Here is a 26,843-nt window from a genome sequence, read left to right on the forward strand (position 1 = left end):
CGTTAATGGTATCTTGAGAGATGGCATGCCCCCCTCCTGGAGATACGCTTCCATTAGTTTACTTCTAAAAAAAAGATAAAAACCCTTTAGATTGTTCATCATTTAGGCCTATTAGTCTCCTCAATGTGGACTACAAAATTATGGCAAAGGTACTGGCTCGGAGATTGGAAAACATCCTTCCGAAAATAATAAACCCAGATCAAGCGGGGTTTGTAAAATCAAGATATGGCACAGACAATGTACGTTGCATTCTTAATATTGTTCAATATCTTAACGCACACAAAAATCCAGCACTTATAGTCTCCCTTGATGCCGAAAAGGCTTTCGACCGGGTTGAATGGTCTTTTCTGTTTCCGGTGTTAGCAAAATTCGGCCTGGGCTCTAATTGCATTAACATGATTAAAACCTTCTATACAGACCCAATAACCACAGTTAATACAAATGGTTTGATGACTGATGGCTTCCCGGTGCGCAGGGGTTGCAGACAGGGGTGCCCCCTGTCACCTTTACTGTTTATACTGTTTATTGAACCTCTGGCCGAGGCCATCAGAACTAACCCTGATATATTTGGGATTGGGGTGGGTGAGGAAAACCACATTATTTCCTTATTTGCAGATGATGTCCTTTTATATATATATAAACCTGAGAAATCAATTCCGGCAGTTTTGAAATCTATAGCCACATTCAGTGCCCTGTCGGGTTATAAGATCAACCTGGGGAAGTCGGTTGTTACACCCTTTGATATCCCCCAGGATATGTCTATACAATCTCCTTTCCAAGTGTGCAGGAGGGGTTTTAAATATTTAGGTATCTTTGTCACCCCCGATTTAAATAATCTGTTTGAAACTAATTACTCACCTCTAATTCAAAGGGTTAAGAACGATCTGACAAAATGGGCCTCCATACCAACTTCTTTCCTCGGGAGAATCAACACTATAAAAATGAATATTCTTCCTCGATTGAACTATTTATTTCAAAATCTCCCGTGCTATCTGACCTGCTTTTTTTAAGTCTCTGAATTCTCATGTATCTCGCTATATTTGGAACAATAAACATCCAAGAGTTAAGTTCTCTACTCTTACTAAGCCAAAGGATCTCGGAGGCTTGTCATTGCCTTCTCTACAACTATACTATTGGTCAGCACAACTTAAAATGATGTCAGAGTGGTTTTTGAATAGGAAAGATTCCTTATGGTTGGGTCTTGAATCTCAATCTTGTTATCCCAGAAAACTTACTTCCCTTCCATTCATCAATAATATAGATCATTTAAATCATCTCAAGAATAACATAATTGTTTATAACACACTACTAGTCTGGCGAGACGTGAGGAAATACCACAATATTCCTCCTGTCCTCTCTCTCCGATCTCCCCTGGCTCTGAATCCAGATTTACCAGCACAGATTAGGAGTATTGGTCTGATGGAGTGGGCATCTAAGGGCCTATCTAACTTTATGGACCTGTTGGACTCCGACTCTGTTAAACCATTTGAGCAAATCAGGGCTGATTTTAATATTCCTCACAAAGACTTTTATAAGTATCTCCAAATTCGTCACTTCATAGGGTCCCTTCTGAGGACAGGCAAGATTCGCATGGGACTGTCAGAGTTGGAAAACACAATAATTCTGGCTAAGTCTCCCAAAAAACTGATATCAAAGATTTATGTTTCACTTTTTTATTTTGAATCTTCAGGTTATGACTCTTTGAAGCCGGTATGGGAGCGCGACCTGGAGGTGACGTTTAACCCTATAGACTGGGACAAGATCTGTAGTGGGGTTTTCCCCAAATGTACCTCAATCTCCATACATGAACAGAACTTTAAATTTTTTTTTAGAACCTATTACACACCTGTTCGCCTCCAGAGAATGTTCCCTGACACCTCTAACCTTTGTTATAAATGTAAAGTACATAAAGGTACATTTATTCACTTGTTTTGGTCATGCGACCTTATACAGACTTTCTGGAAGGGGGTACACTCTGTAATTCAGGAGGTCACGGGTAAAATATTCTTGCTGACTTCCTCTTTCTGTCTCCTCAGTCATTCCCCAGACAATCTCTTTGATGCGGACACTAATTCTTTGTTGATAATTCTTTTATTTTTGGCTAAAAAATTTATTTTGCTGAGGTGGTCAACCCCTCAGGTCCCTACAGTCGACATGTGGATATCGCAGATTTCTGCTCTTTTCCCCATTGAGAAGTTGACCCACGACCTCTATCACAAATCAGTCAGGTTTTGGAAGATCTGGGAACCGGTGCATTCATTCTTACAGAAGCCATAACTCATATTCTTTTTCTGGAAGGGGAGGACTAACTGCTCTTTTATTTTATTTGTTTCATTCTTTTTATTTTATATACGCTATTCCCTTGTCTATCTCCTGTCATCCTGCTGATTGTGTATGTATGTATGTTTGTGTATACACGGATGTATGTGTGTATGTATGTATGTGTGTATATATATGTATGTATGGGTATGTGTATGTGTGTATATAAATATATGTATATATGTGTGTAAGGATATATACTGCAGTGCTCATTGTTAGTTTGGGGTGGGATTTTTGTTGTTGTTCTGTTTGTTTTGTTGTCTGTTCTGTTTTTCTAATGTTTGTTCTATAAAATGGTTAAAAACCAATAAAAAGAATATAAAAAAAAAAAAAAAAAAAATTTAACTTTCAAAGTGAACCTTGCAACTACACCAATTATTGGGGGGGCTGTAGTCTCCATGGCACCTCTACCTCCAACATCCTTGTCAGATTATATACGACACCAATAACTTATTCACCTTCAAACGCCGATTCTTCTTAAATTCTTCCTAAAGCTTCTGTTACCACCTCAGTGGATTTGCTTTAATACTGAGAACAATAACAGTCTTGATAGAATATGTGGAAACCGTTCCCTCTTCCTGCCTTCACAGGGGAGGTCATGTTGGGTGCAGGCAACATCACCACAGACCTCCTCCATATTGTTTTCCACGTAAACCATTATTGTAATCATGATTTCAGTTCAACCAGTACAGGTCGTTGGGCCGAGATGGTGAATCATTGGTTCTGTTGGACCGCTGTATATTACTAGGAAATGACTGATGGGCTGTGAGACAGAGTAGAGAGCTGCCCTTTCAAGGAGAAAGTCAATTTTAGCCGCGTGTTGTTCCACTGATGTCTTTATCAAAAGGAATGTTTTCACATGTGGTTGTTGTACATTTGGTTATAGTGGTTCGATGCATATCAAACTCGAGCCAGTTTAGACCAACGGTGATCTGTGTGCAATCCCACTGCAGACATGTGAACATTAACCATCTATCTGTTCTTTAAACGTGGCTCAACTTATTCAGACTAACGTGTTGTTATCAGTGTAACGGGAATGCTTGGATTCTCTTCTCGGCTAATTTGATTCTTTGGATAAACACATGTTCTCATGTTGGGTCCTGTGGCTTCTCTCTCTCTCTCTGTTTCAGGTCTGCAACGGCCCTTCTAGGTACCAGGATCCCCAACCTCCTGATTCCCATTATAGGTCGTCAGTGGAGCAGCATTTAAAGCTCCCATAGCCGATGCTCTTTCTCCCTTTTCAGTCCCTGCTAAAGCAGGTTCACGGACTGGTGTTGTTAGTTTTGTGTCTTTCTTTGCACTGTGATACCTTTCTCTATGTTGTAGCTTTAATGGAGCCTAGATGGGGTTCGCGACCATTTATGTTGCTTTAATATTTCTCTCCTGCCGCGTGCTCGGACATGGAATTCAGTTTTGCTTTTGTGTTTCTCTCAGTAGACTACTTTGGGTTTATTTTTAGTTATTATGGGGGGGGGCGGGGGGGTATTTTGGGCTTAAAAACCCAACATTTTGTCACTTCCATTAGCTGCAGTTTTTATCTCTAACATCTTTCTGTAAATAAATGGTAGCGATTGTACGTTTATGTGTTCAACCATCTCTTGATCAACAAAAGTAGGTTGTAACACTCTATTTGGGAAACTGACAGTGGAGACCATACTTTTATGGACATTACATGTTATTTTTCTGCTTGCTCTTGTATTCTTACTGGTTGCCTTTCTTCACTGCGTTTCACCAGCTCTACATTCCACACTTCCGTTGTCTATACAAGTGGACGTGGGTTAATGCAGTTAGTTTGCGATGAAGACAATTTAGTTCCAAGTGTCAGCAATGTGTTAGATAATCTTGATTAAATAATTTAACTGAAGTTCATAAATTTATTCTAAACTAAAATTAAGGTTTATCAACTTAGAAACTCTGTACATTTGATTCTAGTACAAGTCATCAATGCAAGTGTTCAGGTAATGAATCCCCGTTCTGTCTTGTTTAAATCTGTGGTATCTATTTCCATCTGTCAAGTTTTAAAGTACCTGGTTTATTTTGTTGTGTATTCTATGATTAACATGCAAGTAGTTCTTTATTATAAAATTTGAACCAACTGTTTATTTGTTACTAATAAATTCTCTTGTACCATGTTCATTCCTCTGGGTGAGAGTCATTCGTCACCCTGAAACAGACTTTGATGTATTGGGGGTTTCACTCTTAAACTTTCGGTCATGAATCGGCTTACTGAGAATAAGCCTTAACTTTTTAGATGAGCCTGGGGACTTACTGGTCAGACCCCAGCTATTTTTAAGCCAGCTTTGAAGTGCTGTAAAATCAAGAAATCAAGTTTCTCACATTAAAAAAAACAGGAATGAAATGCTGGGCTTTCTGAATGGACTGGTCTTTTTTTCATCGTGTGCCATAGGTCAAACGCCGCAAGGTGAATAGGTTAGTGATTCATACATTTATTACTGCCAAGTCTTTCCTTGATCAGTCATTACTTCCTTCAATTGAATTTGATGTTACTTTTTGTCCTTGGCAGCAGCAGTTTCATAATGAGGGTGGATCAGATAATTCTTCAACCTCTAATGCGAAAAAATGCTGCAGAGAATAGCATGTGACGCAAAGTTTTATTACTCTGTTTGAATAAAATCTCAAGTGGAAAATTCAATCGGACACACTTTTAGCATACAAATTTATTTTATTCATTGCATTTTTCCAGTGAACACACACAGTTAAATCTTTGGGTGTGCCAAAAAAATCCAGACTTTCTAAAATGAAAGCATTATATGGATGTTTCAGACAATAGGACTAAGCAGCTTAAACTTCCTGAGAGACCTCCCACACCGCTGGCTTATTTAGTCACATACCATCAAAGGTTACACATGAGATAAAAGAACTGCAGACAAAGACCCTTCTTTCTTCCTCCACATGTATGTTCACAATCACATGTCGTTCCTTAACCTAAAGAAAAGATTAAAAGGAGAAACATGTGTGTGGCAACTTTTGAACATGAAAATAGAGGAATTACACGAGTGTGATTCCGTTACAAGTCACAATAACATGTATGTCAGTGGCACAGGTGGATTTAAATAAAACAATGTATAACGTTTTCTTCAGGCCAGCAGACAAACCTTAATTCAGTTCAATGCCTGAACACCCAAAGGTTCCAGTATTTAAGGTGTTTTAATTACAGAGACTTGCTTTAGCTACTGATTAATGCACAAACACGTATTTGCAACATTAAGTGGAAGGTCAGAAAATCACATACAGCACATATATGGTGTATTTAACTCCATTTGTTTACCCTCCTGCTTCTAGAAAGTCTCTGAAATGGACAAAAGAGTCTTGGTGGCCGTGGGTGATGAAGAATGTCTGAGTTGGCTTGGAAGAAAAGATGTTTTTTCCCTCTGCTTCACCTCCAGAACCATCCTCCCGCTGTGAGAAGGGACAAACACGAGTCTCTAACGCCAGCGACAGACGGTTAGCTCTTTTCTGATCGGTTCCTGTTCAGAGCAGCTTTGGGCGTAAACTCCAGTTTGTCTTTCAGGCTAAGCACCTGCGTGCCGTCCATGCCCGCTTGCTCCTGCAGCTTCCTCTCGTCCCTCAGCTCCTGGATGCCCTTCTCTTCCACCCACGTTTTGGGGGTCCCTCTGATGAACCACTCCAGGTGGTAGCCCACGGCTCCGACCACAAGGGCGACAGGAAAGGTGACGTAGGGAGCGTAGGTCCGCATCGCAGTCCACACGAGAGGCCACATGACTGCTCTGGCTCCCAGGTGCTCCATGGGGGAAAAGAGAAGAAAGGGTGGAGTTTTATTAATTACATGAATATAACTGGAGGGAAATGGAGGTCATTTACTCATAAGAGGAGAAGACCATAGAAACATTTTTATATCTCTAGTTCTGATTTAAAATGTGATCAACATTTCTTCTCTCCTGGTTCCCACTTGTGGTTCAAAACTGATCCAGACATTTAAACCAAATCATGTGCTAATGCAAATGAAGCTGAATTCATCACAGACTTTTACAACATACTTGTATTATTATCTAATATCAGTTTTTTAACCTAATAAATCAAATAAAAAACTAGTTGTGGTATTTCTGATCTTTCTGACAAGAATATATGTGTTTTCTCAAAGCCAACTCTATGAGTGTTTGATAATCAATATTAATGTTTATGAAATGATACGTGGTGAAATAAAGGGCGAAACAAAGCGATGTTAAATCTAACGAATTTCTCAAATGTAGGCAGATGTACACTTCATCTAATGTCAACATTACCTCATGTTATTACCTCTGCCAAGGAGATTGTTTGAGTCTAAATTTGTTTATCTATTCGTCAACAAGTTTCAATGAAACATTCTATAAAAATGGGACATTTTCCAGGGTAAAATCCACCACAAACTTTTGGTGTGGATGCAGATAAGGTGGCGGATCCGGTTATGTTTCTTCACTTACTTCAACATTGTGTGAAACTATGTTTTATAACATTCCAGAATCAGGAATGTTTAGGGACCAGTGTGAGTGTGTGTGCGATGTGGTGCAGATCCACATAACAAATCTGGATCTAGTGAATCTAAATGTGGTTTAATAGAGGGGCAGATGCGTCTTAAAGAGTTGAGCACTTATACTGATGTCACTGTTGTTGTATAAACATTTAAGGTTACATCATGTTGTGGCAATGACGTGAATCATTCACAGGTTAAAACTTAATAATGATCTGTGTTCTCTTGTGTAACATGCATGCCGAATTACAACCCACTTCTCCACGTTTCATAAAAGGTATGAATTCGTGTGCGATCACCTATTCTTTACTTTGACGACACACAGTGGAAAGTAAATGGAGATTTTTCCCAAGGTGGTTTGGTTTAGCTCCGGTCAAACAGGATGAATTAAGCAGAAAACGTCATGTAACACAGGTGACACATCCTGTGAAAAGAACAAAGCTGTCACACATTCACACGGGCCTGTCTTCCGGTGTTGGATTCCGTGGGGATACAAAGTATTTCATCTAAACAGCTTGGGACCGGCGACCTTTACAGTGCTACCTTTAGATAAGCTAACTTTAATGTGCTACATTCCGTGTGTTACGTTGACGTTTAAATCTGAGTAGTGTCACTAAACCCTCCAGCGGCTGCATTTCTCCGGTGCCACACAGAGTTTATCTAAAGTTAAATGACTTCTTGTTAATTCATTAGTCTCCACTCACCTTTAGCACGTTGGTGATGCTGCAGAAGATAGACGCTACTTCCGCCTGAGCACTTAGTTCCTGCTTCCTCACCATTGGCTGAGGAGCTTCGCTAGGCTGCAACCAAGAGGGTTCCAGTAGAATTTGTCCCGGTGCTTCATCGCCATCTAGTGGTCAAAACACCAAACTGCTTTAACGTGACAAAAGCCATCTACTACTCACACATTCTATAAATTCAATCCAAACGTTATTGTTGGTATTGATGGCTAATGCGGCGAATAAATAACATTTTGAATTTTTTTTTTATAAATAAACATGACATTTAGACTCAATGTTTTTGTCTTCCACAAACAAGAAAAAAACACCATCTCATTCTAAGGGACATTTATCTTGTCGGGGGTGCTTGGCTGCAAACAATGGAGAACCTCTGTTCTAGGACAGTTGCGTTCTTACATAACACGTATTGGTGCATGTCCCTCCCTCAGCACTGACAGAGTCATAACAATCTCGTCTCCTTCTGCGTTCAAACACTCAGCGGCATTCTGGAATGGAATCCTCCTCTCGAGGAGCACTCATGAAAGGCTGACAGATCTGTCGCCACCATTGTGTAACGTGTTGACAAGGCATGATACCCACCCTACATGGATGACAAACCCCTCAACTGTCAGGATAGGATTTTATTTTATTCATTTATTTCAGTTTAAAAGCCCAGTTTGGCATTTAGAGGCAGAGTGGTATTCTGTAGGAAGACATTTTTTTTTTCATGAAGGCTTTGCTTTTGTTTGAAGGAGACATATTATGCCCATTTTACCACAGTTGATATGGTTCCTTGGGGTCTTAATGAAATGTCTGTAACAAATTTAGTCAAAAAACCACAAGGATCATTTAAAACAGCACCTTTTTACCCTGTCTAAAACAGCCCTCCTCAGATTGACCTGTTTTGATTGGCTATGACGAGCCTATGATGTAAATTCAGGTCGTAATCCCATTCGACGCCATCTAGCGCATTGTGTCTGACATAGAGGAACCACAACAAATCTCGGGAGTTGTTTTTTTCCAGAGTTTTTGGGAGGGTAGACATGCTAGATACCCAAATTAACGTGTAGAAACTCTACAAAAGTGGAATCTTCATAATATGTGCCCTTTAACTGTTTATGAGGGAGGCAGAGTGACTGTGTCCGTTTCACAGGGGAAAGAAAATATTCCACAGTAGTTTCTGGGTAATGATTCGGCAAAGCTCGACATGATTGATGGCGCTGACAGTTTTCCATGAAAGCTACAAGAAGGCTGATCTTCAGCGAGCTGAACGCAGCCCGTCACGGAGCGATGAACAGTTCTGACTCATTGGTCATTTGTGCACAAGCAGGAGAGTGAAAAATTGTCTTATTTCCAAAATTCTATTACTTAACTATTACTTAAAGTGACTGCTGAAATGGTTTGGATTAACAGGAATCTGTGTGGGTGATTATGCCTCATGCTTCAAAAATTATTCCCCCCCCCTCTGTGCTTGTCCATCTTGTAGTTGCCAGAACTGGCGTTTGATCAGTCCTGTCAGATAAAGTGAAATGTTCTCGTCCCCTGGAGGAAAACAACATCAGTAGAGCCAGTTCTGCTTTACTAACAAACTTCGAAGTGCCAGGATTATTTCATCAGCTGCTGTTTATTGGTACATATGATTTAGAGCGGCGCCAAGAAATAAGATTTTCATGCAAAAAAACTGACAGAGTGGAGTGTCGCATCCTCGTAAACTGAGGCCCCGTAGACCTGCTCTATTTGCCCAAGTTAATTACAGATGTCAGGCATGGTCAGTGGTGGGAAAATTCCTCATTACACAGGAAATGACAGTCAGGACTTAAGTTAAATCACCGCTGAATCATGTAAGCCAAAAGAGACTGTGGCACGGCTCTGTGTGGGCTCCAAGCGTCAAGCATGGTGCACTTTCTGCCACACTTTACAGTCCCCAAACTCGGTCTTACTGAAGGCAGTCCAGACGCTTTCAGACATCCACCTTCAGGTGCGTGTGTGCCTGCCAGGGAGAATATGACTCAAGGAGTGCTTAAGGACCAGGGACAGTTAAGTTTAGCTCCAGATTAAGATGGAAGGCGAGGAGTAAAGGAGGAGATGGATGCGCGATATGACCGAAAAGGATGCGCGGGAGGATTTGATGGATTGCCTGTGATTTAGAGAGAGGCGAGGAGAAGCAGGAGGACTTTTGACACAGACTGTGATCAAGCGGTGTAACAGATGGTGAGGAAGAGAAGCGCCAGATGTGGAAGGGGAAGACAGAGGCTTTTTCTTTCTTTCTTTTTTATTTGTTGCTCTTTTGTGCAGCCAATCTGCCCAACAAGGAGAGAAACAAGCAACCAATTCTGGGCTTTTTAAGGTCGAAGATCAGCCAATGACTGCTGTTCAAAAATCACAAAGAAAACAACACTTTTGCTGGGATAAAAAACAAACAACTCTCAAGTTCATTTTCTCATCAACCACTCAGATACTGTTCTGTCACTTTGTAGAACATAACAAAATCAGTAAAGCTCTCAGTAAGGTCAAATTGCTAATATTCAGGGTGGTGGTATCCGTATAAGAACGGTACAGCTGTATTTACACAATATCAACCCTTTAGATTCAGATTCAGCTCTATATAGTACAAGATTAAAACTCTTCAAATGTAGGGAGTAGGGATGTCACTTTGTATTCCAAGTTGAACATTTTTGGAGGGGAAATATTCATCTAAAATCTGCAATGAACTATTACATAAAAATAAAATAGTGAATCAGAGCGTCTGAAGTAGTTTTCCTCATGATCCAGCAGAGGGCGATCACTATCAGCGTGACCTATCGCGTGCCCTCTTGAGCTATCATGTTTAGTGAGTCAGACATGTTACGTTGTTTTGCTCCGAATATGGAGGACACTAGCAAGCAAAGTCGTCCTGAGTGGACAGTTAAGGCAGCAGAGCATCTGAGAAGCAGCGTGTGGAAAAGGTTTGGGTTCCACAACGTAGACGGCAATGTAACAAAGTTATGTAAGGCTGTTTGTCGACTTTGTATCTCGCAATCAATGGTCTCAATTATTGGATTTCCACCAGTGAGGTAGAAGCAGTGGAGGAGTCCTCACAGACAAGCAGAGCAACATCATATATCCTGTGTGTGTGTGTGTGTGTATATATTCCAAAAATTGTAAGTCATGTCAAATTTCATTCGAACTTGATTTTTAGAAAAAGTGACAGCCCTAGCAAGGACTTGTGTTTAAGTAAGAAAATAAACATACACAGAGTGATACAAAGGAATTTATTCGTTTCTGGCATTGAGAACCATTTTGGCATTTTCACTATGGCATTTTCATCGATAAATGATTTGAATGCTGCGTATAACACAGTGGAGTGTATCAACAGTTACTGGACCCACAATCATTTTAGTGAAGTTGGCAAACCCTTTTTTTTTCAGAGATTTAAATCTTTTATATTTTGGTCAAAGATATATATAAATTAAATATATATCATTGATACTGGCTTACAGAAGAGCAATTTGGCAAAATTGGTAATAAGTAATTTTTTTACTGACAGTCCACTTTCTGAAATTCCACTAAAGGAGGTTGGAATAATTTGTCAAATTAATTTGTATAAATGTGGTGCTTCTAAGTAATATTCGTACCCTCTGGACTCCGGAGTAAAGTTAATATGAATTTTAAACACTACTTTTTTTTTTACAGCAAAGAACCATGTTAATGCAGCATGAAGGCAATTTCATAGAATATCAACCTGTAGTCCAGCATAGTCACTGTCAAACACATAAATGCATGTATTCTACTGTAGGAGTAAAGAAATAACGTCTGAAGGATTGATTCAGTCCTGAAAGAAATATGTTGGGTAAACATTCAGTAAATTAAACATTTTTATACAAGTGCTCTCTCTGATTTTTTTACTATTCATACCTTTGACCAAATGTTGGTTCTAGTAAACAAGAGACTGCCACTGTCACCCAAGTCCTCTATGGTGCGATGGACCCGTTCAGAGGACCTTCAGTCGGACCCCTGGTCAAAGTTAAGATATGTAATAATTTCTTTATAAGCTTTATCCGTTTACAGCAACAAGCCATTGAAAGATGTGCAAAGGCTTTTCAACTGCAGACATATAGAGGTGTGAGGGCACTTATGTGAGAACACTGAGCAGAATGGGACCTGAACATGGAATGACGATGTGAACTCCACAGAGCAGTGGGACTGTCGATGGCTCACATGAGCCTGGTCATGGCCCCGGAGAGGAAATCCTCGTAGTTGAGTCGGACGTTGCCCGTCATGCTCGTGTCCCTCTCCCTGAAGGCCTGCGTCATGCTCTGCAGCTGGGTGCACACCTGGATGAAGCGGTCCAGCTGGATGCCCGGTCGCGTGCCCCGCAGGGTGAAGCGCTGCACCAGCGTCTCGGAAAACTGGGGACTGAGGTTGTAGCCCATCTGAGCGAGGGCTGAGGAGAGGAGGAGAGAACAGAGTGAATTTTTGTTTTTCGGCTTGGAGGGTTCCTAATTCACATCTGCCAAGGAGGTCATGTTGTCACCTCTGACCGTTTATTTTGTTCTTTTGTTGGTAAGTAAGCAAGATAACAAAAGAATTTATGAACGGATTTAGGGAAGGATGGATTATGGGTCAAGAAGGAACCCAATAAATATTGGTGTAGCCCCGTAAAAAGAGGCAGCGCGAGGAATTAATTTTCACTACCTGTAACATTGCGAGATAAGCTTTTTTTTTAACTTTTCCCAAGATTTCTAACACAATAATTCATGGATCTTGATGAAAAAAATCAAGCATACTTAGGAGACTGAAATCTATGACTGTGTGAAAATATGTGTGGCTACTACGTGCCAGTCTATTTTTTTGTATGAGATTAAAACCACAGATTTGACCAATGACGGTTTTTGTTTGGATAATTATACTGACACCTGACTTTTAACTAGGGTTGCAAAGGGGCGGAAAGTTTCCGGTAAATTTCCGGAAACTTTCCATGGGAAGTTTAGCTTGGGAAGTTTAGCTCGGGAATTTTGGAAATTTTGAAAAAAAAACAACTACGCAAATTAAATGCTGAGCAATAAAAACATTCAAAACTCTATTTTAAAGATGTATGGAATGCAGCACACGCTGCACGTTGAATTTCAACCCTCCACTGTGCATTCTTCCATCACAGATAACTCCCAGCATCCTGCACACCACAGCAGGGCTGATTGAGGCCTGCTGTAGTGTGCAGGACTAGTCAGGTAAGTTTCGATGATATTACTGTGGAAAATATATTAGCCTGCTGATTGAGGATTGTTTATCTGTTCATCTAGCCTATTTCCATTCATTTATCCATCAATTGTAAAATATGTTTACAGACGATTCCAATTGTTTGGCTAACTATTTATATCTCTGGCATTGCATTAGTGTTTTTTTACAAACTTTTTTCTCATCTTATTCTACAGAACAATGCCACGTGCACTCTCTCATGTGTGGAGGCATTTCACCCCATCCAATGTAGAAGGAAAGGCTGTGTACATTTGCAAATACTGTGCAAAGACCTATGTTAAGAATGACACAACGATGCAGAAGCATATAGTCAAGTGCCCAAAGTTTCCTCAGGGCTCAAATCAGCCTATGACAAAACAAAATGTTTATATTAATGTCTGTATATGACAAGGTAAATACAGTTAGTATAAATTACCCACAACATTTCCAGTTTATTCCCGTTAATTCCCTTATATTCCCATGGAAAGTTTCCAGCTTTGAATATTCCCGGAATTTTGCAACCCTACTTTTAACACACAGCAGCTGGAATACCTTGGTGTAGCTCCGTGCCACTGATGCTCCCTGAGCGGTCTCGGTCATACTGCTGAAACAACGCCCTCCACCGCTGCATGAATTCCCACAGCGCTGAGAAGCCAAACAGGTCAATTCGACCTGTCCGGGTCTTGTCAAACATGTCTGAGAGAAAATAAAAAAACACAGCACGTTCAGTCAAACATTGGTTTCCTTCAGTTAATGTTGCACTTTTTTTTTTTTTTTAAACGCAAATGTGAAGTGAATTTCCAACATGTTTCCAGCCCATCAGCGATCACCTTGGATCTTTTCCCTGTGCTAGAAGGAATACACAGAAGTCACAACTCATATTGCAGTTATCGTACACCGCAGTCATTGCTTTTGAAATGCAACTGGAATGCAGGATAGTTGCAAAACAAAACAGTCAACAAGACAAACATGACTCAGGCAATTTTTGAAGTCTGACTCATGAGGAGATTCCTGTTGATAAGCTTGGGAAATTTCGGTGGCTGCTCATATTTCAAAACGGTCCGATTTCTTTATCTCCTTTATCGGAAGATTCTGCACCCTCCGCATTGCTGTATTTGTTTTGATCTCTCTATTGTATTTTTCACAGTGACAGTCTGTGTCACTCGAGAATCCCTGTCAAAACGCTTTCATCAACACAGATCTACCCCACACGCCACTGAGCCTTTCCTTTCACTGCAGCTGCTCGACTTACTGATCATCATGAGGCAGGTCTCGTCATTGAAAGCAGACCAGTTGGAGTTGACGAGCGCCTGCTTCAGCTCCTTTGGGTTGATGAAGCCGCTGCGGTCCGTGTCAACAGTCTGGAACCACTGGTATGCCTCTGGGTTAACGCCAGGAGGCATGTTACCTACACAGAGGAACAATAAGAGGAAGAAGAATGAATATACCCGCTGTTTGAAGATTGTTCTTTTGCATCTTGTTTCCATCACTTTCAAATATATCTATTTATTTTCTTTCCTGTTTTCCATCCTTTAATTTTCTACAATCATACTCTCTCTCTCTCGGGCTTTGAGGAGAAGCTGATGTGTGGCGGAAAAAAGAGTTAGTCAAAGAAAGAAGAAAAAGACAGCGAACATTCTTAAAAATTAAGCATCTGCCTCGTTTCAATGGAAAAGAAAAAAATAATTTATTTATCAAGAATGAAGAGGCACTTCTGCTGTCTGACAGTTGAAGCTGTGTTGACTCAGTTAAGCACAAACCTGATCATGAAAAATTATAAAGCTGTGTTGACTGAGTGTTTTGCTTATAGTATGAAGTAGTATAACTGGAATGACTCTTACATAGAATATACTACAAAAGATGTCCGAGTTAACAAAAGTAAGGAGGTATTAACAATATACTGGATGATTCTATAGATACTTCCACTGCCCTGCAAATCAGGGGTTCCTAGATCAGGGGTCAGGACTCACTGATGGGTCACGAGGAGATATCCAGAAATTTCCTTTATATAAAAAATATGTAATCAGCCGTTTTTGTCCCTAAATTGATTCTGATAGATTAGCAACGAATTTGGCGAATTAGCTAGAATAATATCTTTGTATGTTTCAACCCCTTCGAGGAGTAATGAGGGTTCCCAAGCCTCTGGCATCTTCACTGTGGGGGTCAGGGGTTGACAAGTTTGTGATCCTGTACTGTGCTGAACTCTGGGATAATGAATCCTTATAAGTCATTTAACCTGTTGACATTCTGTCGAAGAATACCTCCCCCGACCTTAGTTAAACATGCTCAGTGTAGAGGTGGGTTGAAAGGTTGTGAACAAGTCATCTGAGAAGGAGGGGGAGTGTGGGGGCAAGAGACCATTACCTGAGTACATGGGAAAAAGGGAGTGTAAGAAAATATGATGCAAGACGAGGGGCGGAGTAGAGAGAGGGCTGGTTGTCAGAAAAATGAATGGTTAGAGAGGGGCGGGTGACACTTCAGGCCAGACCCTGATAGATTCTGTCCCTGTGGGGAGTGATGGCAACGGCGGCTTTCAGGCTCTGACTTCCTCTTACCTGCTACAGGAAACAGTGTAATCACACACACATTCACTACACACACACACACACCACACACTCTTCACCCATCTGTCTCTTACTCTGTTTAGCCCTCACTCAGTATAACTGGAGTCATCACTCCAGCAGTGTAATCCTGCTGAGGGGCACAAACTGAACCCTGTCTTTACACGACTGTCTGGGAACGAGAGTCATTTTCTATCCATCATCTCACCAGAGAGCGAGGGAGGACGAAAACAAGAGAAGCAGCAATGACGAGGAGGGGGAATGAGCGGCGATCTGCAGCCTCCTCACGTTTAGAATATGCTTGTTCAACTCCCACAGGCGGAGGAAGCAGAGAATGCTTACAAAGCCCCAGTGTCAGGCTGTCAGCCGATAGTTACCTGCAGGAGCATGGTGGCCGTAAGGTGCTCCATGATGATGCTGCTGCTGCGGCTGTCCCCCGTAACCCCCATAATGCCCACTGGGGGCACCGCCTTGTGGATGCCCATATTGCCCTCCGTGACCTGGGACTCCAGCGCCGCCGTAATGACCTCCTGGTGCACCTGCAGGAGCTCCGTATGGAGATGCGTGGGGAGACCCATAGGGACCGCGGCTCCCAGCATATGGAGCACTTGGGGGTGGGTTGCCCCCTCCTGGATAGCCCTGAAATGACAGACAAGGGTCACCAAAACTATACGAGTGCAGTAGCATTAGCAGGTAGAAGCATTATATTACCAGAGTACCACAGATGAAGACAGGTTTTTAGGTGTAGGTATAGAAGTACCCAGTGGTACATTCCAAAAGATATCAAAGGTGTGAGGGCTAAATATCAGAAGAGGCTAATTCTCTGATTGAGAATGGCTTAATTCAGTCACAGAAACAGCCTCCTATGAACACCTCAATCATAAGATTAATAATAAACTGGATGTCTTCTTTGAAATCTGGAAAATGTTCAAACTAATTAAATTACTGTTAAGCTTGACGATCTTGAAGCCAAAAACAGTCAAAGCCCAGCGGTGCAGGCAGTTGGTATGTGCTCTGGTTAAAGTACTGGGAGTAGTGGCAAAATACTGTCTCCTAAATATTATGGTTGCAACCTTTACATACCTCAATCTTTTCTTATTAATATTATTTATTTGTCCACTCATTTCTTAATGAGCCCTTAACATCTTAGTATTGTTCTCCACAGTATGTACATGGTCTCTATTTAGTACAAGAGCAGCATTAAGCAGATTTGTTGTGTACATATACTAACTCATCTAAATGTGTCTGTATAAGTAAACTATGTTTACATGTATTCTTTAGCTTCTGTTTTTGAATACTTTGACTTCTATTATACGTACACCATACCTGCTGCAATTGAGGTTGCCAGGTTTTTTTAAGGAAAGAATCAAAAGCCTTATTCAAATACATTCACTGCAGCTGAACTTTAAGAGTTTTGAACAAACGTGCACTTTACTTGAGAATGTTCCATTGTCTGCAGTGTATTACTCCATCAGCTTCACATTTCACTGGGAAATAAATGTGTTGATCTACATTTATCAGCTACAGTTAATGTGCAGATTAAGATCACATTTATACATGTATGTAAAAACATGATGACGCTACCCAGTATATACATAAGCAGGCTTGAAATTAGCAGATTCATGAATTGGTTAATTGTTAGAGAGATAATCGCCATCTGTTTCAAACATTGATGAACCATTTCAGTTCATTTCAAAGCAAATATTGTGAACAAAAAGTCAAACATTCTGTTGATTTACTGCTTTTCTTTACTGTAAATCTTTGACAGATTTTATGAATGGGCTTTGTACTGTTGCTCAGACAACACATCAATACACCGCGGACATCTCTGGGAATGTTAACTGGCAGGATTCCCTGTCGTTCACGTCATGTATGTTCAGGAGTTTTACATGTCATACACGTTCAGTTGTCTATGTACACACATTCACACTCCTGTTGAAGTTTTCCCCCGCTGGTTTAAGACATTGAACTACTTGACATCAATTCAAAGTAGAGCTTCTGGGCAAATGAGCAACATTTACACTTCGATGCTGCTAACAGATGTGTCAGTACCACTAATCCAGCTGTCGGTTACGTACAGGATAACAACATAGCACTGTGGCTACTTTGACTTCCACCTCGCTGACTTAACTTCCGCCCTAGCAACAGTAACAGAGTTCAACTAGTGCTGGTTAATCTTTACATGGAGCATTTGTTAGCTTAATTTAGCTCTAGTGTCTGACTTTACTGTTCCAAAGTGAGAGATTAAGGACAAACCACAACTGCTGCTAGCAAAGACAACACGGGAGCTAACGCGTCACTCGTGTTTCTAAGTCACTTAAACGAGATGTAAAATAATAAAACAGAGAGTAAAGTTGTTCAACAATGTTAGGACGTTGTTAAAATAAACACATATAACACACAAAGGCGGTTTTTCTGTACCTGTCCGTAGTGGAAACTCATGTTGCTCTGACTTCACTTCCTCAGCGGCAGCACACTGAAGCCGGATACTGCAGCGCCCGGCTCAGCCTCACGATTGGTCAATTTAGGCGTCTGTCAAAACCGCACCCGCGTCCCCTGCTCCTGATTGGATGGTGGAGACGGAAAAACGATGACGACAGTAGATGAGTGTCCCCGATAATTGATTTAATTCTAACGTCTCCGGAACAAAAAGCAGTGGAAACTATTACAGCTCCTAAGAAAAAAATCTTTTTAGGAATTCTTTTATATTTTCTTTTGGTTTTAATTATCGCCCAAGTGTATTATTTTACATAACAATGTTTTCACCCATTTTTAAAAACTATACATATTATATATTATATATATACATTATATTCAATATGTTTGCGTTTAGATATATGTGTGTGTGTATATATATATAAATGTGTGTGTGTTTATATATGTAAATATGTGTGTATATATGTATGTATGTATGTATTTATATATATTGAGAGAGAGGGAGAGACACTGAACATTCTTTCATCATTTCATTTCATTTTTATTTTTGTACATATTTATTTTTGTACATATTTATTTTGTATTCAAATTCATTTATTGTTCTAATCTCTGTTGTGAGTGATAACATGTTTTTTTAGTGACACCGACTAGTCAACTCACTGTTTGATCCTATAGTAATTACAGGGTTTGCCAGGTGTCTGCTTGAGTTTTGACTTGATAATGAATATTTTAGGGATTTATTTTAATCCCATTCGGATCGATGAATATTAGGATAATCCTAAAATAATCCCAATAAATAATTTACTGGTGTTGTATATGTATGTATTGTCCAAATATGTAACCATTAATGTAATTTTTTTTCTATATACCAGCCTTTTCTTTTTAATGGCTCTTTTCTTTTCTCATGATGTAATTTTCACAGAATGGATGATACTGCAAATGTATGTATAGATAAATACATACTGTACAAATATGTGAACAGTGTAGGCAGGCCTATATCAGTGAAGTCACACACATACAGCAAGTAATTGATTCATGTATATTTTTCAAATAAATCAAAAGGAACACATACACTCGGGTACTTTTTTAATAACTTTATAGATAACAACAATAAATACAAAATGTAAAAAGAAATATATTATCTTGAATCTTACTTCACTTTTTGAAGTCGTGAAGAGCCTAATAAAGACCAATTTCTTCATAGTACATATCTAAGAACAAAAACCTATCAAGTTATCTCTTCAGATTACTATGTTACCCCTACAGCAGAGCTTTGTGTGCTTTATGTTGTTATATTCAATCGGGGGCAGTGTGTAACTGCACCACATTTGAAATTACATTTTATTTTAAGTTTGCCACTGGCCAATAGTAATACACAAAAAGACGTACACACACATCCGCACACTCAATCACAGACACACAAACCAATAAAAAACCCTGAAAGGAATTCTCTCAAACCATCTAACTTCCTTTGTGATCCTTTGTTTTTGAGGACTTCATTTGTAGGCACCAGGTCTGTGCTCTTGCACAAAGTCATTCAACATGATCATATTTACAAAACGCTGCCTCAGAAATTCCCTGAATTGGGGGAGAATCTCTTTGGCGTTGAGCTTCAGTTCTCTAAGTATTCTAGCTTTTTGATAACTTTATTCAGTTCTTCAACCTTGTTGCTGTCACGTTAGCAGCCCTAAGTCACTTTTGTCTCAATTGACTCCTCAGCCTTGACGTTACTAAGATTCTGGATGGATACCGTAGGATCAACTCTGATTGATGATCTGGACCTGAACACTGACCTGGGCGCAGCCAGCGGCGCCATCTCATGATTCTGGGCAAACATCCTCCTGTCAGACTCCGCCTTCCTCTTGAGGAGCTTCTGAAAGCGTTTGCAGATGAGGTAAATCATCTCGCAGATGCACATTAAGATGCAGATGGCAGAGGAGACCACCATGAAGATGGTGAAGATCTTCTTCTCGGTGGGGCGGGATATGTAGCAGTCCACCGTGTTGGGACACGGCTCCAGGGAGCACTTGGACAGGCGGGGCATGTCGAAACCTTTGTAGACGTAGTGCAGGATGTAGAGGAAGCCGGCGTCAAAGCCTGCTTTGAAAATCAGACTCACCTATGAGGAAGATGAATCAAGGTAAACATGGGAGTCACATCATCAAACATTATCCAAGTTAAGACCAAAGACAACAACGTTCACTTTGTTCTTACCAGGTAGGTCCACCACAGCCCTCCACGTTTCTTCCCAGGGTTGGCATAGAGATGGGTGCCCTTGTGTGAGTTGGTGAACTGCGTGTCCTTCTTCTCCCGATACTTCACGTGGCCGACCACCATCAGCGATGGGCAGGTGACAAAAATAAGCTGCAGGGCCCACAGGCGGATGTGGGAGATGGGGAAGATGGAGTCGTAGCACACGTTGGCGCAGCCCGGCTGGGCCGTGTTACATACAAAGTCCTTACTATCATCACCCCACACACGCTGCGCCGCCACCACAAACACCAACACCCTGAAAACGAAGACCATGGAGAGCCAGATGCGGCCGAACACGGTGGAGTATTTGTTGACTCCGCTGAGGAGGGCCTCCAGAGCAGACCAGTTCATGGCTGCTGCTGCTGTCGGGCTGGAGCCAGCTCTTCAGGTAGAAATGGTGGGATGAGGTCCTTGATGAGATGATCTTGAATAATGTGAGAGTGACAAAGTAGATTGGAACAAGGATAACATCAAACTCTCTTTAGATAGATAAACACATTTTTACCATGTTCCTTTCATACATTTTATTGTACTTTATAAAGCAAGAATTTTACCAGCGTGCAGAAGGGCCGTAATCAAGTTTCTTAAATGGGTGAAGACGGAAAAAATCCTGGATCCTACATTTTCCATGTGCTAATTTCTCACACCCACACTGCTTGGTTAATGCATCCCATATTTATAAGTTCCACACCAGCTGGTTATAAAGTGAGCTTTTTGTTACAAATACATTTATAGCTCAATGTGTTTCTGTTGTTTAGAATTTTTTAAATTTAAATCAATGCTACCATAAGTCATATTGCATGCATTGCATCCTGGTCTCTATTGTGTAAATGCTCCTCCCTAAGAAGCCGAATAAATATCACAAACAAAAGCAATGTTAATATGTTATCACTAGCGAGGAAACAGGACACCGTTCTCACAAACTCATTCCCAGACAACGCCGGTTTCTGTTTACACGGAGCCACCTTTTTCAAAATGGACTGATTACACATTGGTAAGTGAGTCATCTTCGGAGCCTCCCTTTGCTAAATGGACAAACAAATACTGTCAACTCTATCAGTCAGCCATTTGAGCGGCGTGGCCGATGATCAGGCGACCACATTGTTCCTCTGTGTAATCCCACACGCCCTTCCACAGCCCACAGAGCACTGTTAAGGGAGGACATTGCAATTGGGAAGAGGATGTTAGGTCAAAATGTCATCATGTGGATTTAATGGTTTTAAGTAAGAGCTGTAATGTAGGATCTGCCATGCTGCATAAGGGCAGGGGCGTGGCAACAGCGTAAGCAAAGCAAGCGATCGCCTTTGGCCCCCAGAGAACAGCTGGTCCACAGCATTGACACTTTTGTTCAAACCCCCTTAAACTGCAGAATCCACCCAAAATGACACCATGGTCAGAAACCCCAAAAAGGCTCATTTATGCTGCTTTTACATACAAAAGAGATTCAACACAACCTTCACAGCCTACGTACTTCCATGCATCATTTATGTTTTCGGTTGTTAAGCAACATATCCAACAACACAGCTGTGTTGTTGGATATGTTGTACACACCGATGGTCCAAGTTCTGCAATTGTTAATATTTCTTCCTCATATCTTACGGTCATCTCACTTAAACTATTGATAACCCCCCCCCCCTAATATTTTTTGTTGATACTATTCTGTTTAGTCAACTCTATCCATATCCATATGCTTTCGTACGTATCTACTGTTCATCCCAAGCTACTGTCTTTTCCGCCAAAAGCTTTGTAATCTTAGAGTTTTGGTTGAAGACTACATTGTCTATCATGTGTCTTGTGTTTCTTTGGAGGAGCGGCCGGTTTGCAGTAATCGGGTCTTCTGGGTCCTTTTCCCCTTGGGCCTCCAAAGTTCCTTGTAATACTACAAGTGATAACATTTCTCAAAGAATTCCTTTTCAACAACAAAGGGGGGGCTGAAACCTCCTTCTCTTCTGCATTTACATCTCATTCTGATGAATGCTCACGGCCTGACAGGGATCTAGTTGTATAACAGCCTCGCTGTCCACTGTTCCGTTTCTATTCTGCCTCGTCTCTAATCCCGAGCATTTGAATTCAGATACACTTTCCTTGAGCGTTTCGGCATCACTGTAGACACGCTGTCAAATCAGCTGCTATTTTCTCTCTCATCCAGCATCCCTGACTATTAAATTACACAGCATAAGAAGAGTTGGCTCAATAAATGCCCTCACGACGGAGGCAACCGAAAGCCAATGACAGACTTTTAATCACGGCCAATGTTACCTCCACTTTATCTCGCCTCCTAAGTGGATAATACAGCCGGTGATATTAATCTTTAAATGTGAGTCAGCCTGAGCCTCTGAGGCTGCCACGTTCCGCAGTTTTACCGTTAGACAAGGCTGTTGCTTCCATTCTCAGCTTCAATCCTCCGGTTTGTCATTTCTTTAAGAAAAATGGTAGCCTACCAAAGAAACATTTGCAAATTGCATGTCAAGACACAAACACACATAGTCTTACATAATGCATATGGCATGTTTATTTTTGCTTTTGCTAAAACATGCAAGCATCTGATTGCGCCTACACGTACACAATCTCTGAGGTGACACTAAATTGCCATGTTGCCGTCTTCAGCAACAGCAGCTGCGCTCGTCTCCTCTTTAGCGGAGTGTTTTTTCTTTCCTCTTGTTGTGACGGCAGAGTCGTGAAGCGATTTCTCAACAGAGAAACTTCAGGTTATGTAAGGTCTCTGATGGCAATTTACATACTCGATGCCATGCAAATACAGCTCTACAGTGGATCCTCCTGCAGCAGGAGTCTTACAGAGTTGTGGGACAAGTCAACAATCCTTAAGTTTCTCAAGATCATGCAAACAGGTGAGGTGTGAGGCGTCCTTGAATGAATTGTTTGATCTTGGGTGAATATCATCAATATGTCCACAGCTTTATTTGCACCCATATAGAGCCAGCTCATCTGACAGAGTGATGCTTGACACCGACTCACTCAACAGGTTTAGCGAGTTGCAAACGCTTCCCTATTGACCACCGCAGCAGCGTCTGTATCAGTCAATGCTCCTCGCTAACAACGTGGGGATGGATTTCTCTTGAGTGTGGTCTCTTTTTCTTTCTACCTTTTCCCAGCACTGCTTTTCTTTCTTCCTCTGTCTCTCGCTCACCTGGCATTTTTTCTTTCCCCCCCTTTCTCAAGGTTGCACACTTCAACCAGCGCAGACAGGAGGTTTTGTTCGCATCCCTCCAAGTTATCTGTTTTAACAAATCACTTTCCTTTGATGTGTCATTTTTCTCACACTACATTTTGGATTCTTCTCATGTGAAATCAAGCTGAAATTCACTTCCTCAAATTTTATTTATATCATCTAATAACGCCTAAAAGCATGCACAATTATACACAAAGATGAATCACCTTACCTGTGTCAGAGGGGAGCGAAGTGACTTGCGAGTGTTACCTGAGCATGTTAAGGCTGAGGCGTGGACCGACCGGAGGGGAGGGTGGAGCTTCACTTACAGACACACACATGCTCTCACACACGGGTAATTCCAATTTGTTTAGCCTTGGCAAACATGCTGCAGGGTGTTTCAAAGGCAGACATGTGACATGTTGCAGAGATCCTGCATAACGTGAAAGAGAAGAAACAGCTTTTAAGAGAAACTGGACACGGCGATGGAAATTCATGTAATAATGATAGTTAGACTAGAGGCCTTTCGGGGAAAAGGTAAGCATCAGAGAGATAGGATCTGTAATATAAGAGATAACAGATTTGCATGGTGTTGTTTTTTGATTTGAAACTGATGCCAATCAGCAAAGTCTAGTTTGTGAGTGTGAGCACATGAACATGCTGGTTTCAGGCTTTTAACATTTTGATCCCACCTAGTATCTACTTCATCAGCTTGCTTTTACTGGCCCTAAGCACCAGGATGACTTTACATTCACAAAATTCAAATTTTGATTTAGGGTGACCCTTCTTAGCCTATTCAAAATGAAAGTGTGATAAGAATCTGAATAGTTTTGAATCAAAAGTGAAACAAAATTCGGAATTTCCCTATTGGAGAAACATCAAACGTTTCCCCAGTAGCACAAAATTAAATTCCAAAATCTATCAGTCATCTCCTTCCTGAGCCAAACACCCACACACTCACAACGAAATCAAAACCAAAATTCACATGACAACTGATCCGTTCAAGAAATAGTATAATGGAACATGACAAACAATTACATACCACAGGAGGGAGGGATTTCTCAGAAAAAAGCCCCAGACCTCCTGGTTTGTTTTTCATTGTTTGTTTGTTGGATTTCATTTCTTTAGTTTCCAACTGACAGAGACTCTTTCTTGAATATATACCATGAATTAAAAAAAGATGCATTAACTGGGAGCGAATGGGCCAATAACGATATATACATGTGTACATTAAGAACACATACATGAATGTACTTGATGGGGAAGATGGATTAAAAGTGTCATGATTGTTTTTTAGGTTTTCTAGGTTTTTACATTGTTGTTACCTGTTGTTATGTGAAGCAGATAAAATGACCAACACAGTGATTTCAGTGAAGGTGTCACAAAGTCGAACCTGACTTCCCAACAAGCCACAAAGCAGGTTTCCTCATTAGGTTCCAGCTTTTACATGACACCAGCGAGTCTCTCACAAAGACTGCACCTGGCTCAATATCGTTCAATATTATACTGTGTTGCAATGAGACAAAGCAGACATGCAGAGTGGGGGGGGGGGGGGGGGGGGGGGGGAGATCACACAGGCAGACAGCTGAATGCCTTTCTATAAAGGATATGTCATGGCCTCCATTGGCCTCTAGGGAATGCTAATGCTCCATCATGTTGCTGCAGTTTATTTCTGTGGAGCAGAGAGGGCGAGAGGAGAAATGTTTAGTAGACAGAAAAACGGTGGATCTCATCTCGCCTGTTAAAAAAGCAGCTGTGAAAGAAGGAAAAAGCAGCATCCAAGACAAAGCACAGGATTGGGCGTCATCACTGGTTTCAATTGCGTGGAAACAAAGCTTTTCTGCGTTATTTAATTGCATCGACCGACACATTTATTATTTAAAGCAGCAGCAGCATTTTGGTGGGATTAAAGAAATTGTATTTGCATATCAAAGCTATAGCTGCATGACCACTTGTAGATTTTTCTTAATACTCCCTTCCACTTCGGCCCACTGCTGAACATGCTCAGCCTATCAGAGTGAGCCCATCCATACCCACCAAGTGTTAAGTAGCTCGGAGCGAACATAACATTGTTAGTTTTTTAGCACAACTGTGCCACATGAAATAAATGAGTTACTGCTAACTGGTTTTCACTACTGTTTTTGCAATGTGTTGTATGTCTGCACTCATTTTTCATCATCATTGTGCAGATTTTTAGCACCAAGAAAAAGTTGGTTGGTCGCTCTGACAAAGGTAAAATGGACTGGTGCAGCCATATTAGCAGAAGATGATGGTTGGACTTGAATGTTATTAGTTATATTTTCTCTCCAATAGAGGTTCTTCCAGTATAGCCATAAAGACTAACTTTGGACTTTTCACTTACCACCAGATGATCAACAGATGACAGATAACCCGTTTGGTATATGGACACCCGGTGCAATCACGTGCTGTTGCCATAGTGAGAAAAATTACTTCCCTGTTGGGGAAAATTCACGTGAGCGCTACCACGACTTAGAAAATAATATGAAAATTGTGGTTAACGAGTTCCCAAGTTCCTGACGTCAACCCTTATCGACCAATTTGCATAACTTTACAATCAGTTCTAAACAGCGTCCAAGTTTTTTTTCTCATTTCGACTTCAGAGCACATGAACACACCGACGTCTCATCAACGGCTTCTCACAACTCAGGAAATGGGAACTTCAGAGAAGCATGAGAATGCAAATACTCTGCTGGTTTTGTGGTTACTTCCTGGGTTTAGCATGGCTTGAATTTGCCTTGTAAAGCAATAGTTTGTATGTGATGGCTGAGCATGACCTCTGCTTCATGCTAATTACGCCAGTTCTACCACACACCTGTTCCACATCGTGCGATATTCTCAACAACTTTCTCACGCATTTCAGGACTGCTCGATAACCACTTCTCTGCCAGAAGGTCATTTTGTCTTGTAGTATTCACGCTTTGACTAACCTTACTTCATATCTCGTTTGCTTTTGGATGACCTGCCCGTCTGTACTCTAACTACGTCTGCTCGGAGTCGTCTGCACTCCTCCATTAAAAGTCATGCTCAGCCACTCTCCTCCCTGGATACTCTCTGGAAACATATGGGTCTTACTTGCTTTTAGATTATTGTTGTGTTAAACTCAAACGCTGCAGTGCCTTGAGTTCTGCATATGGAGTCCTTAGGTCATTGGAACTTCCGTGTGTGTGGATCTGACTTATCACATGAATGTCTTAAAGGTCGGCTATGCCAACCTGAAATTGATCTAAGCTTCTACTGTAGTGGTGTAGTTAAGGAGTTATGTTGACATGCTTAACAATGCAAGCTAATATCCCTACTTAAAAAATAAGTATACTGAAATTCCAGATTAAGTTCTTGCAAGCAAAACTATTTATGTTTGGTGATAAACTGTGAAACTAGTGATATCATGTACCTCTGTCTAGCTTAAAGCATATTTCACACAAAAAACGAAGTTTAAACTGCGCATTCCTTCAGATTAGCGGCAAACATAAAACCTCTGTGTTTGCCACGGTAGAGCTGAGAGCTCTACACAGCGAGGTCAAGCTGACGAACAACAGAATACAGAAGTATTTCCAGTCTTTGCAGCAGAGTTCAACACCACCACTGCTTAAACTCCTTATAATGTGGTGGCGGAGGAAAAAGAGAGCTGATTCATTCTTGACCTGAGATGAACCTGAAATAAG

The 26,843-nt window shown here is 41.0% G+C and overlaps 3 protein-coding genes across 3 annotated transcripts; all 3 read right to left on the reverse strand.

The window, feature by feature from the left end:
• Positions 1 to 4,992: 4,992 nt before the first annotated feature.
• smim12 (small integral membrane protein 12) lies at positions 4,993 to 7,577 on the reverse strand. Its single transcript, XM_061093071.1, has 2 exons — positions 7,513 to 7,577; positions 4,993 to 6,082 (listed from the first exon to the last, which is right to left on the reverse strand). The coding sequence occupies exon 2, from the start codon at positions 6,059 to 6,061 to the stop codon at positions 5,786 to 5,788; it is 276 nt and encodes a 91-aa protein (XP_060949054.1). The 5' UTR covers positions 6,062 to 6,082; positions 7,513 to 7,577; the 3' UTR covers positions 4,993 to 5,785.
• Positions 7,578 to 10,764: 3,187 nt separating this feature from the next.
• Positions 10,765 to 17,794, reverse strand: pef1 (penta-EF-hand domain containing 1). Its single transcript, XM_061092603.1, has 5 exons — positions 17,724 to 17,794; positions 15,680 to 15,941; positions 13,994 to 14,149; positions 13,294 to 13,437; positions 10,765 to 11,950 (listed from the first exon to the last, which is right to left on the reverse strand). The coding sequence occupies exons 1-5, from the start codon at positions 17,742 to 17,744 to the stop codon at positions 11,721 to 11,723; spliced, it is 813 nt and encodes a 270-aa protein (XP_060948586.1). The 5' UTR covers positions 17,745 to 17,794; the 3' UTR covers positions 10,765 to 11,720.
• A 1,631-nt stretch (positions 17,795 to 19,425) lies between these two features.
• Positions 19,426 to 20,342, reverse strand: gjb9b (gap junction protein beta 9b). Its single transcript, XM_061093324.1, has 2 exons — positions 19,953 to 20,342; positions 19,426 to 19,857 (listed from the first exon to the last, which is right to left on the reverse strand). Exons 1-2 carry the CDS (start codon positions 20,340 to 20,342, stop codon positions 19,426 to 19,428), a joined length of 822 nt encoding a protein of 273 aa, XP_060949307.1.
• Positions 20,343 to 26,843: the final 6,501 nt, after the last annotated feature.

The sequence above is a fragment of the Limanda limanda genome, chromosome 19 (genome assembly GCF_963576545.1).
Source record: "Limanda limanda chromosome 19, fLimLim1.1, whole genome shotgun sequence".
NCBI lineage: Eukaryota > Metazoa > Chordata > Actinopteri > Pleuronectiformes > Pleuronectidae > Limanda > Limanda limanda.

Excerpts from the sequence above, each read along its gene's own strand:
- smim12 (XM_061093071.1), bottom strand. The coding sequence starts at position 6,061 with ATGTGGCCTCTCGTGTGGACTGCGATGCGGACCTACGCTCCCTACGTC.
- gjb9b (XM_061093324.1), bottom strand. The coding sequence starts at position 20,342 with ATGAACTGGTCTGCTCTGGAGGCCCTCCTCAGCGGAGTCAACAAATAC. Across the intron at positions 19,858-19,952 it reads GGCTGTGGTGGACCTACCTG|GTGAGTCTGATTTTCAAAGC; the intron begins GTAAGAACAAAG and ends TCTTCCTCATAG.
- pef1 (XM_061092603.1), bottom strand. The coding sequence starts at position 17,744 with ATGAGTTTCCACTACGGACAG. Across the intron at positions 14,150-15,679 it reads CGGCCACCATGCTCCTGCAG|GTAACATGCCTCCTGGCGTT; the intron begins GTAACTATCGGC and ends TCCTCTGTGTAG. Across the intron at positions 13,438-13,993 it reads GACCTGCCTCATGATGATCA|ACATGTTTGACAAGACCCGG; the intron begins GTAAGTCGAGCA and ends ATTTTCTCTCAG.